Source organism: Drosophila virilis, chromosome 4 (assembly GCF_030788295.1).
Source record: "Drosophila virilis strain 15010-1051.87 chromosome 4, Dvir_AGI_RSII-ME, whole genome shotgun sequence".
NCBI classification, from domain to species: Eukaryota; Metazoa; Arthropoda; class Insecta; order Diptera; family Drosophilidae; genus Drosophila; species Drosophila virilis.
The window spans coordinates 20562737-20574702 of record NC_091546.1 but is presented as its reverse complement, the minus strand read 5'-3'; the positions used below and the strand labels follow the sequence as shown (position 1 = coordinate 20574702).

The following is an 11966-nucleotide window of genomic DNA, read 5'->3' as shown; positions in this document are numbered from 1 at the left end:
CTTGGGGTAATCAGGTTAGCAGAACAGTGTAAGAGACTTTATCATAACAGGAATGTAAAACCAGCATAACTGTTAACTTATTCACACAAATGTGTAGTACTGGTTCTGGCGGTTCTAACTAGCTAAATGGTTTTTTGTAATGTTTATAAGAAATATACATAAATTTCCACTCATTCCTAATGTGCAGACCCCCTTTTAAGTGCTTGCTTTTTAAAAACTAACATTTTTCACACATGTGAATCATAAAATTTCGACTTGCTATCAACATTTTTATGCATCTAACACGCCCACAAGCATTATGCTTAGGATATGAATCTTTCAAAGTACATTAAGATTTGGTACGCCTTACAACTGCCAACATTTCTTAAAACTAGCAAGTGCATGTAAAACTAGAGACTGAAATGTTAAAGCACTGCAACCGCAATATTTGTTTTAGTTTCGAATGCCATCTGTTAGAAGCCAGACATAAATATATAGAGGAAGTCTGCTTTATAGATCGGATGGTTTATTTAGTCCACATGTAGAAATTTCTTCTTTTGAAAAGTTTGATCGCTTGCATAAAATGTTGCATGTTTGTTTCCATTATTGAAACTTGAAACAACTAAAGTTGTCAGCACATGTGTTATGAATGTGTTTGGTGTCATTAAAACTTTGAATAAATTTCAGATGCATATTTGATCAAACATAAATTGTCTAAAGCGACTTTCTTATTTAAAGATTTCTCACTCATATTTAAATATTTAGCTTAACTTAGCTAATTGCTGTTACTGGCTGCTAACTATTATAGAACTTAGTTAAATTTCCTATTTAAGATTTTAGTTGTATTATGCTTTAGCAATGAAATACACTAGCTATTTGTAACAATTGCTTATTGAAGCTACAGCTAGAAAAATTGCAATTATTATTTATTTTTAAGACCCACAAGTTCACATTTACTGAATAATTTATTTCACATGTATTACTAAATATAACAATTTTTGTTTCTAAAGGGTTCGCAAATCAATTTACTTTTCTCTAAGCTTATTATGACCATAATATTTTCTGATATGTATGTGTGTACGTACATATACATATGTATATATATGATAAGTGAATTGGCTATCAAATGGAATAATATAGCACATAGCACGATGCCATCTGCTTATCCAATCTGATTTTCTAAAACTGTATTGGGACCAAGTACCTTGATGGGCCGCCCCATAACATGACTTTGCCGAACCGACGAAGACCGACGACGGATTTTGTCTGCATTTCGTCTCGTAATGAACGGTACTCGGCTTCGACTTCGGCTTCGGCTTCGGCTGATGCTGCTACTGCTTCTGCTTCTGCTGCTGCTGCTGCTGATGCTGATGCTGTGGGTTCGTTTGTTGCTTCGTTTCAGTGCCAAATCGGCTGTTGTTGTGCGCGGTTGTTCTGTGTTCGACGCTTTTGCTCAGAACGCTTCGCTTCTGTTATTAGAAGCGTGTTTGGTTTGTTGTTGTTTATCTGCAGCGGGCAACGAGAATTGTTATCATAATATTATAATTGCTAGTGCAAGCTGCTGCTTATCAATTAATCATTATGTTATTTTAAGCAATTACTGCATCTATATTTATGCCCATAAATGTGCGTGTGTGTGTGTGTGTGTGTGCCGGCGTCGGCGTGTCTGCCCTCTATCGTCTCTATCGCGTCTGCCTAATTAAGTTCTTGTGCAAATGATGCAAAAAAGATCAGCGACAAACATGAAAATGCGTCGCGTTGTCGTCTCGTTGTTTTATTTATAAATTGACTGCATCTGCCCCGCTGCACCCACCACCCCTTCAACATTGACACGGTGAGTAATTAAGACAAAACAAATACCATCTAAGGCAACTAGATCGAAAGAACTAGCTTTATGGATGCTAATTTTAAAAATAAAACCTAATACTGTTCATGGGTCAAGACTCAACATTAAAAACAAACAAGCAACAAATTTTGTATTTTTAAATAAAATTTTTGATAAAGTTATTCGAAAATCAGAAATTTTAGAGTTACGTTATGTTTAAAAGATGAGATCATAAAATTGTTTAGCTATTCAAAGTTATGAGTTACGGGGAATATATAAGAAATTTTTTAGAAGATGTTTAGGTGATCGTTAAAAATTAAATCAATTTTAGACTTAGCATTTAGAATTTATATGGTTAACATATGCTCATGATTAATTGTACGTCCATATCAAAAGCCATCTCGCTTTGAAGATAAGCCTTTAGGAGAAGATATAAGAGGAGCCAGCATACCTTTCCAAGCCTCGAGCTATTCTATACGATCGAACCAAGTTCTGCCAGCCAGAATATTGGACTAGAGTCCAACTCAGATAGGAAATAGGTTTTTAGATAGAAAAAGAATAGCTGAATATTTGAACAAGAAACAATATCTTTTTTTGGATTGCTGGGGAGTCATCGCAGAGAAAGGACAGCCATCTAGCCAACTTATGTTATGGAAAACAGATGCCATAGCTTTTTTAGTGAATAAAATGACAATCCACATTTACATACAAGAGCGAAGAACTGAAGCGATAGGTTGTTTGAATTACAGTGCGAGCACTGCAAAATGTCCTTAAAACTATGCATGATCCTACTAGATTAACATTTCATAACTCAAAAGAGGCCTAAAAGATTGATGGATAGAGATTTGAGTTTTGAATTTTGCAAAGGATATATTTTTGTTTAGTTTAAGTCCATTTTTAAGATTCCATGATCTTTCATTGACTCAATGCTATTGATGGAAATTAACATAGAACAAAGTAGAATTACTCGTAATTCCGACTGAAAGCAGCTGCCAGCTCGGTCACTCACATGCCCACTAAGAGCACACCACCCCTCCACCCACACACACACACACACACACACACACACACATAGACAACTCCCCCGTTTGCCACAGTGAGTTATTAAACACTTTTGCTGTCTGCTTTGTTTATTAATGCGTGCAGCAGCACCAAAGCGCTGCAAAATGTTGCCTTTTGTGTTTTGGCTTCGTTTTGTTGTTTATGGCACGGCTTCCGTTGCAGCCCCCTGCCCCACCCCCACAATCCCCCTCCACCGCTACCCCTTGGCAATGCTGATGTATTTAACTCGTTGGCAAGTTTTAGTACATCTGCAAAACTCTACGCATGAAAAATCAAGCACTGCATTCCTGAAAACTTAATCCCAACTTCTACCCCAACAAATGTGGCAAATTTAACACTAGACTAGCCAAGGCGTTAAGTGCTCCATTTGCTGAGTGCTATTAAATTGTGTGTGTGTGCGTGTGTGCGTGTGTGTGTGCGTGCATATGTTTTGCAATTGTGGTTTAATGGCAGTTATAATAACTATTATTGCAATCGCATTGCGAAAATGCAGTTATATCGAACGTTAAAAGAAAACTTTGAAAATATTTGCTGAAACGCACAGGAAATTAAATAGACAAATTATTAGTATAGTTGGCAAGCAAAATATTCTCAAATTGATATTATAAATGAGAGGTAATTGAAGGACATGCTTTGCTTTCAGGCTGACACAATTTGATGTAACTATTTAGCTGTGTTTAATGTGGTTTCCCTTCGCTTCAAGGCTAATCAAAAAATCAAATTACAATACAGTGGAAATCAGCATGATTGAGACATGATCTGGCCGGGCAACTACTGTTCGTGTACATCAACGATTTTGCATAATATTCGATTCCTGCTCACAGGACAATAACAACAACTGTTCGTATTTAACATATTTCATGCTCATTAAGTGTCACATTAAGTGCAAACACTTCGACTTTCATCGAAAAGGCCAACTGCCGGCGCCGCCAGCCAACGCGGCAGTTTCCTGGCAAAACTGTTGCAGTCTATACCCTGTAAATGTTAAATGATTAACATGGTGTAAGCTGTTAAGAGAGCGTTTATGCCAGACACGTGTTATATTGAGAGTATGTTATTTCTGCTCTTATTCTTTTAAAGAATCTGTTTCCGAGAAGTAAATGGTTAGCAAGCTCTGCGTACAGGGCATGTCCTAGTCGAGCAGGTGTCACTAGTCGGTACTGGCATGTTTTATTTTTTAATGCTGCTGTACATTGATGGCGATCAATTCTGTTGGCTGTGATTTAAGTGCGCGTAAATCTCTGCGGTGAAAAGTGGTGCCAGCTCCTTAGCCCTTGCCTTCTGCTCTGCTCCGGCTGGGCGGAGGCGCAGCAGGCACCGACTGCTTGGGGCTGAGACTCCGGTATATGCTGCATCGTTCATGGTCGGTTGCCGTTATTTGCATTTCATTTTTGCGTGCGGCGAGAGAAAATGTAAATTGATTTATTATGCACAAGCGACTGAATGCAGGACTTGGCAGGAGGCGGGCTCTGTACACGCAACGCCCAACGCTCCGCGGCCGACTGCTTGGCTGGCTTCCTGGCCAAAAGAATACAAGAAAAATAAAAGATATATATATGCATAAAAAAAAAAAAAAAAGTGGCAAAAGTAGGTAAATCTTCAATTGAAGCTGCCGCGTGGCAGTTGCATTCTTGGCCAGCCTGCGGGGGCGTAAACATTGCTATTAATATTGATTTAAATGCGCTCACTGGAAGAGCGTTTGAGAGAGAGAGAGAGGGGGGGGGGAGAGGAAAGTGGTTGGGGGAAGGATAAATACTGTGCCCATTACGCTCGCTGCATGCTGCCGCTTCGCTTTGCACTCTCTCTCTCTCTCTCTCTCTCTCTGTCTCTTTCTACCATTACTCACTGTCAGCGGCCATTCAAAGCCGACGGCACAGCGTTGACTTTTCGCTATTAGCCAAATTGCAAAAATCACGCGCTTAAAGTTCTTCAAGCAAATACAAAATACAAAAAAAAAAATATATGCAACAACAAACACAACAACCAGATAGAAACTGGTGCAACTTTCAGCCAGCCGCAAAGTATGCAACACAAAGCGAAATTCACGGAATGCCATGGAATAATAACTTTTGGCAATAATACAAAAAGCCTGCTGCATGCCAGCATGTGGGCCGCATGCTTAACGGGGCGTGGCACTGCCTTGTACCAAATCGTTGGGCTGTGAACAAGTATTTTAAATATGCATAGTGCCGAGGTAGCCGGGGCATAGTGCACCCACTCTGGCGGCTAATAGACATGTCAAACGTGTAAGCATCTCGCTATTGCACTCACATATGTTGTCTACTCTTAGGCAAATTACAACGGGCTGTGGAGGGGAAGGGAACGGGGGCTCTAAGCACAGCGACTTGAAACCGCACCGAAATTCAATTAAGCTCACAAATTGATTTCAATAACTTAGACTAAAGACAAAACAAACAAGAGCCAAACAAACAAAAAAAAAAAAAAAACAACAACAAAACAAACGCTGCGAGTAAACCACAACAGCTGCTGTTAAGAAAGCATCGCCAGCATTTTAATTGAAATGCATTCATATTGCGATAGAGCGAAAACTTGAATGGCAAAATAGTGAAGTCGACCCGAGTGCAGTGCGGTGCAGTGCAGGACGAGATCCGGAGCTACAGCTGACGGAGCAAATTGCTTTGCGCTTATGACACGAACAGACTAAAAGAAAATGTCAAATCGAAAGCATGCCCGAGATGCTGCTCGACGAGCAGTTACCCTGGAAATTATTCTTCTTATGGCAGCTTCTTTTAGAGCCTTAAGAAGGTATTTGAAATATGAAAGCTCGAAAGTGGAATATGCGCGAAAGATTGTTAAACGGAACTTTGGTGTTTTTTTTTCTTATCGATATTCAATTTGAGATGCACGGATTTCCGATTCACCTTCCGCATGAAAAACAGTTGAAAAACTGTAATGTGCCGCTTTTTTTTTTGCTTGCTTGCTTAACTTTATTTTAAGTTTTCAACGGACTTACCATATTTTCACTACTGACTGATCTCCTTTTTTTTTGGATATTCCAACTTTACTCTCTCCAAAAAGCATTAAGTTTTTATTATTCCTTGTTTATATATGTTTTATATTTATTTAATTTTAGCTCGCACGAGATTAAATTTTCTTCTCCACTTGCCGTCTTTTCCGTAAACGTTGCTAAATATAAAAAAAAATGCGATGGTATTATTTCCTCTATATTTAATATAATTAGTACGCGAGCACTGCTTGTATCCTGCTAATTGCCTCTTAATTATTACAATTTAATTTAATTATTTTCTTACCCTTTCATATATGGTCTTTTTCACCTCTTCAGCGGTTGAAAAGGATTATTATTATGTCATCAAAAATAGGGTATATGTGAGTGTGTTGGGGCTACGTTTAGCATCCCCTGTCATATATGCAAAAGCGAGGCAGAGCAAACGATGTTGCCAAGGGACTGTGGGATGCCGACGAGGGATTTGATGATGATGCCGTTGATGATGATGATAATGATGTTTATGATGATGGTCATGGCATTTGCAAAGGGGTGAGCTGTTAAGCGCTTTCCAAGTGCCGGACAACTGGAAGAGTTATTGGCCAGGGGTTGTCAAGGGCAGTTCATAATGTGCAGACGGTGCTTCATTTATCAGCAGGCGAGTTGATTAGCTGCCACCTGTGGCAAAAAAAAAAATAAAAATAAAAACCAAGTAAATCAATGTTGATGGTAGACAGATTCGCGAACAAATATGATAATAATTAATACATGTTAATTGGAAATCGGTACAAAACTCAACATTAGATGTCAGGCACGTGCTGAGTCCGTAGTTTAGTTACAGCAATTGGCCTGTGAGTACGTGTCGGAAGTAGCTGGTAGCTATGTTGAGGCAATGGACAGTGTCTGGGTCATGGTGCGACCTTTTGGGTGTAGCTGGTGCTGGACTGTGCCCTTTGACCCTGCGAAGCGCGCGGCTTTTCATTTGTCTGCTGCGTTTTTATGACTAGACCGTTATTTTTGTTTTATGCTTCGGTTTATTATTATTATTTGTGTGTGTGTGTTTTTTTTCATAGAATTTCCTTTTAATCCGCTTACGTCAGGCGAAATTCAATCAAGAATTTGCAGTGATTTTTTTTTTCATTTTCCCCACCTCATTTTGTGCCATTGTTGTTGTTGTTGTTGTTGTCTTTGGACAAAGCAGCGTATTTGGGTAGCAAATAAATCAGAAAAGACAGCTTTTAGGCGCTGTATTAAATGTACACAAATATTTAAGCAAATTGGAGCGTGTCCTTTAATTTAATAGCAAATTTATGTCCGCCATTGATCAAATATGCCATGACATTTCATAATTTCTTTTTCCGTCTATTTGCAGCACACACTCATAAAAAAAAAGAAGAGAAGTTAAATTAATGAAATGCCCAACATTGAAATAAATCCAAGCATAAATTGCAGAGCGCTTAAAACTTGCAATTAATAAAAATACAAAAAAAAAAAATAAAAAAAAACGTATACATGTACATGTAATAAAAAGTGCTTTACGCATTGATAAAAAGTGCGTGCTAATTGAAAAGTTTAAAGACCATTTACTGCATAATTTATACACACATTGGCCGAAAGACACAGTGTTCACAATTTCTTGGCAACATGTTGAATCAATTCTACGCGATAGTCGCAACTCTGCTCATATTGGAGACGTTGACAACTCTGGCGCTGAGCAGCGATGGCAATGTCGGCAGCGTTGGCGGCTCCACGGTCAACAATGGTGAGTCCGACGATTTTATATTAATTTTATTACATAATTACAATCCGATAGACAATTTAGCTCCGGATTCCTCATAATATTTCCGGCAGCGCATTGAGTTTAATTATTTATATAATTGTATTACAATTATTACAAACCAGCAACATTTTAATCGATGTCAAGCGAGCGAAACTAACTTAATTAATGGGGCACAAGACCAAAAAAGTTGACCACGTTGCAAAAAATAAAACTTGATAGAGTTGTAGAGATGAAATAAACAACAGCATTAAAGCACAAATGCGTCTAAGCCTTATCTGAACTCATGAGAATCGCATAGAAGAGCTAACTTTATAAATACGTGTTTTATAAACTTTTAATGCAGTAATAAATGGTGATTAGAGAAATACTAATTCATTTGGCTTAGCAAAGTTTCAGTAATTATAATTAGAAGGTTAGAAAGGGAAATTTCTGGTTCGGCAGCCCGCATACATAATTTGTCCGTAACTAGCCATGGGTCTGTTGGTTTCGCTCGTTCATCTATTTAATGTCCCTCAGGTTGTTGCGAAATCACTAGTCGATTATATTTATGGGTCTTTGCGTTTAATTTGAGATTCATTAGTTTCCCCCATTGCAGTAATTAAAATTATCAGCCATAACTTTATGTTGATGCTCACTATTAAAACGTAACTAAAGATAAATATACCAATCATAACTCAAATGCCAACTTTTGGCCACTTCTTCAACACGCTCTCCGGCACGCTTGTTAGGCAAACTTAAGTCAACTGCTTGGCCATTGAAAACTTCATTAGACCGGCATCAAATGCTGTAGCTGTAGCTGTTGGTGGTGCTGCTGCTGCTGCCACCTAACAGAATTTGGCCAGAAGCTAAATCAAAATCACACCCGTAAAACTTTCTAGCTAATAAATGGTAGGAAAACTTTCTGGCTGGCTCGTTTGTCATTTGGGCCCGGGCAAAGAGCGAAATAATTGTCAATTTGTTTGTAGGCGGGCAGGACAATGCCTGGCGGCAATAAAATTTATTTAAGTGGCCTCATAATTGTTAACAACAAGGCACAAAACAAACAAAAGGCCGCTGCAGCTGAAATGAGCAATTATTAAGCCATGCAAAATGTAAAACACAAAAAAAATATATATATATAAGCAACAAAAACATGAGCCAAGTCAGCAAACATCATAATCAAGTTATTACTTTGGCACATATATAATTATATATTATGTATATATCTATATATAATGCAGACGCAGTGCCAGTGGACGCGACCGAGAGCTGTAAGGCATGCTAAATGCTCAACAATGAAAATATTAATAACGTTAATGAAATTCTGGCAGAAAGAAACCGTCAGAGACAAACAAACAGTGGAGCCTGGCAATAATGCTAATGAGCAAATGTGTTTGTGCCGCGGCGAACAAGAAGCGGCCCGGCTGGTGTGCTGGGCAAAGCCAAGTGATATGCTGGGGTTAACTTAAATCCATGCCAGACATGCGAAATTTGTATGTGTGCGTGCTTGCATACTTTTGGCCTCACAATCCAAATGTTTGCGCCGCTAAATAGGCAACAAAAACTGACTGCATGCCGAATGTGCAGGCGTGTCTGTGGGTGTGCATGTGTATGTGTGTGTGTTCATTTGCATATGGTCAGCGGCATTTCGATGAGCATAGAAACTTTTTTCTCTAAATTCCTAATGAATTAGTTATGTGATTTTGATGACTTTTAAGTGGTTCCCCTCAAATGTGCGTGTGTGTGTGTGTGTGTGTGTGTTTATGTGTGGGTGTGCAGCTCGATGTGCCTGTAAATGTAAAGTTATCAACTAGAGTCCGATTGCAATTGCTGTAAATGCACTTCACATGCCAATTGGAATTTGGCTTTGACTTTGTGATTGCGCATCATTTTTTTTAATCATATTTTTATTATTATTATTATTATTGCTGCTATGATTATTTTTATTATGATGTTTATTATTGCTGTAATTATTATTATTATGATTGTTTTAGTTAATATTATTATTTACAAATTAAACAATTTTTTCCCAAGAGCTGTAATTTTTTTATATGCTTACAATTTTTCCTTCGTGGATTTGAAATTAGGCAAACATAAGCACAAATTAGTCAGAAAATATATTTTAAAGCATTTCTTGCCGGTTCCGAATCAAATTTATCAAAACAGGCAGCAATTTGTTTCATCATCAGCGTTGTTTGTCAGCGAGCGATTGCTTCATGATTTGTTGAAAATATGTTAAAAACTTTTTACCTACTTTCAATTGGGCTAACAAGATTTGCCATAAATACTTACTTGTTCGTCAAGCCAATTAGCCAACTGTGCACTTGCTACTTGAGAGGGGGTTGGGGGGGGGGGGGGCATTTGGCCAACTTGAGGAGAGCTCATAAAAACGTTTTGATTCCATCTCGCCAAATGTTTGACGCTCGCATTAGCCCCCATTTTGAGTGTATCCTTCATAACTAGGCAGCCATTAAGTGGCAGCCAAACGAGTTAGCCTTGGCAGCTGGTCTCACACTACTGTCTTCTTCTTCTTCTTTAACTTTTGGCTGCTCAGCCCGTCTCTGTCGCACACATGTGCATAACAATTATATAAACAATTACAAGGCAACGACAACAAACACTAATGACAGCAAACAGGATGTTGCCAGCGAGCAGCGGGAACAGGAAGCAGGAAAGTCAGTCAGGAAAAATCAAATTTGTCAACTGTTAAAGTCGTTGTTGTTATAGTTGTTGTTGTTGCTGTTGTAGTTGTTGTTGTAGCTGTGGCGCTGTAAACACAATAAAAATTACACTTAATTTGGCATTTAAGTGGCGACAACAACGACAACGACAAGGCTGCCTCTCAAATGTTTTCCTTTGTTAGGAAGCCAAAAAAAGGCGTTTGGGCGTGGCCCGCACACACACACACACACCCCATTTTGCGCCCATGTGTTAAGTGTCATTATGTAATGTGACATTCAAACAAAGAAGCGCGTGTGAAATGTGTTGATGGCTTTGTTGACATGTGAAAAGAAATGAAACTGGAAAAGAGCCCAGAGCAAGAAGTGCCCTCGAAAAAGTCAAGTGGTTATAACTATAACAAAAGCATACAGTGTTCGGGTGAAGGGAGCTGCATTTTGACACCCACGCACACACACACACACACACACGCACACACAGACAGACAATGTGAGTTATTTCCATAAGCAAAGATCATTTGTCAGCAGCCAGCAAAATGGGGATGGCAGCGAAATCTGTGCTTTCCATTATGAAAACACTCAACAGCGACAGCTGAACGCGATAAGCAATGCATCCAAATGGTTGGGCACTTTAAAGAAGAAGTGCCCCTTCTGCTGCGGCTCCCGGCACAGCGCTCAAGTGCCTGACTGGCCATAAAAATAAAATGCCTTCCGCTACACATCATCGTTTAATGGCTGGGAGGGCGTTGCCTTATCTGCTCTGATTAGCAATTAGCACGTGTCTTTTGGCTGGGCCACAATCCCGGTCGGCAGCACTAACATTGAATTATTATGCTGAAGGTCAGCCACGTGGCAGCCGCAGTCGCAGTCGCTGTCGCCAATGGACAGCCAAGTGCCATCTGGGCAGCGTCGGGCTTGTTGGACATGTCCCGCATGGGCCGAGATTAATGATGTGCCCGGCATGCCACAGGCGTTGGGCATTATTAGCGTTGCGCATGTGGCAGAGGCCCATGGGCTGTCTCCGAGTGTTGGCCAGTGTGCAGCCGCATAAATCAAGTAGATTATCAGGTAGCGATAGTCAGAGCCAAGGATTTGCATATGAAATTTAGTTGACAGCCACAAGCAGTTAAGGATTTCGAGTTTTTGCGCCCCACTTGCGCTCCACACAGACAAATCTCCGCCTGGGACAATGGCAAGATGCTCGTTTTGTGGCGCATTTTATCTCTTGGGCGTGTTATCCTCTTATCCTGCTGGCCAATTAGTCTCTAGTTTAATGAGAGAATATTGTGTGTGTCGGTCATTAGGGTTATATGCTGAATAGTGTGAATAGTACGAGATTATTTCCGCCTCAGTTAACTGGGCTCTTTAATTAAGACTATGTACATTTACCAATGCAGTTATCACGTCTAAAAAGCAACGTTTAAATATATTTAATACATTAAATGTCATACCATTAAAATACACGTTTATAATTACCGCATATAAACGTCTTTCAATTTCCAACATTAAGTTTAATAATAAAACGAATGGAAAATTTTATTTTCGAGATCTAATTAAAATTGTAATGTATATATGAATAAATATCAAATTATTAAGCTTTCTCTTTAATAATTGTGATATATATTTTTAATTATGGAAATTAAAAAATTCAAGCAATAAATTTACCCAATTCAAAAAGGCCCGCTCAAGCGAATTAGT

At 39.0% G+C, this 11966-nt stretch overlaps 1 protein-coding gene across 1 annotated transcript in view; it reads left to right on the top strand.

Moving 5' to 3' along the window:
* Positions 1-1393: 1393 nt before the first annotated feature.
* Positions 1394-11966, top strand: part of DIP-epsilon (Dpr-interacting protein epsilon) — a 62170-nt gene continuing 51597 nt past the window's right edge. The window contains exons 1-2 of the mRNA XM_002051287.4: positions 1394-1813; positions 7204-7593. Of these exons, the coding sequence (XP_002051323.2) occupies positions 7476-7593 (118 nt within the window). The 5' untranslated portion in view covers positions 1394-1813; positions 7204-7475. The remainder of the gene's footprint in view (positions 1814-7203; positions 7594-11966) is intronic.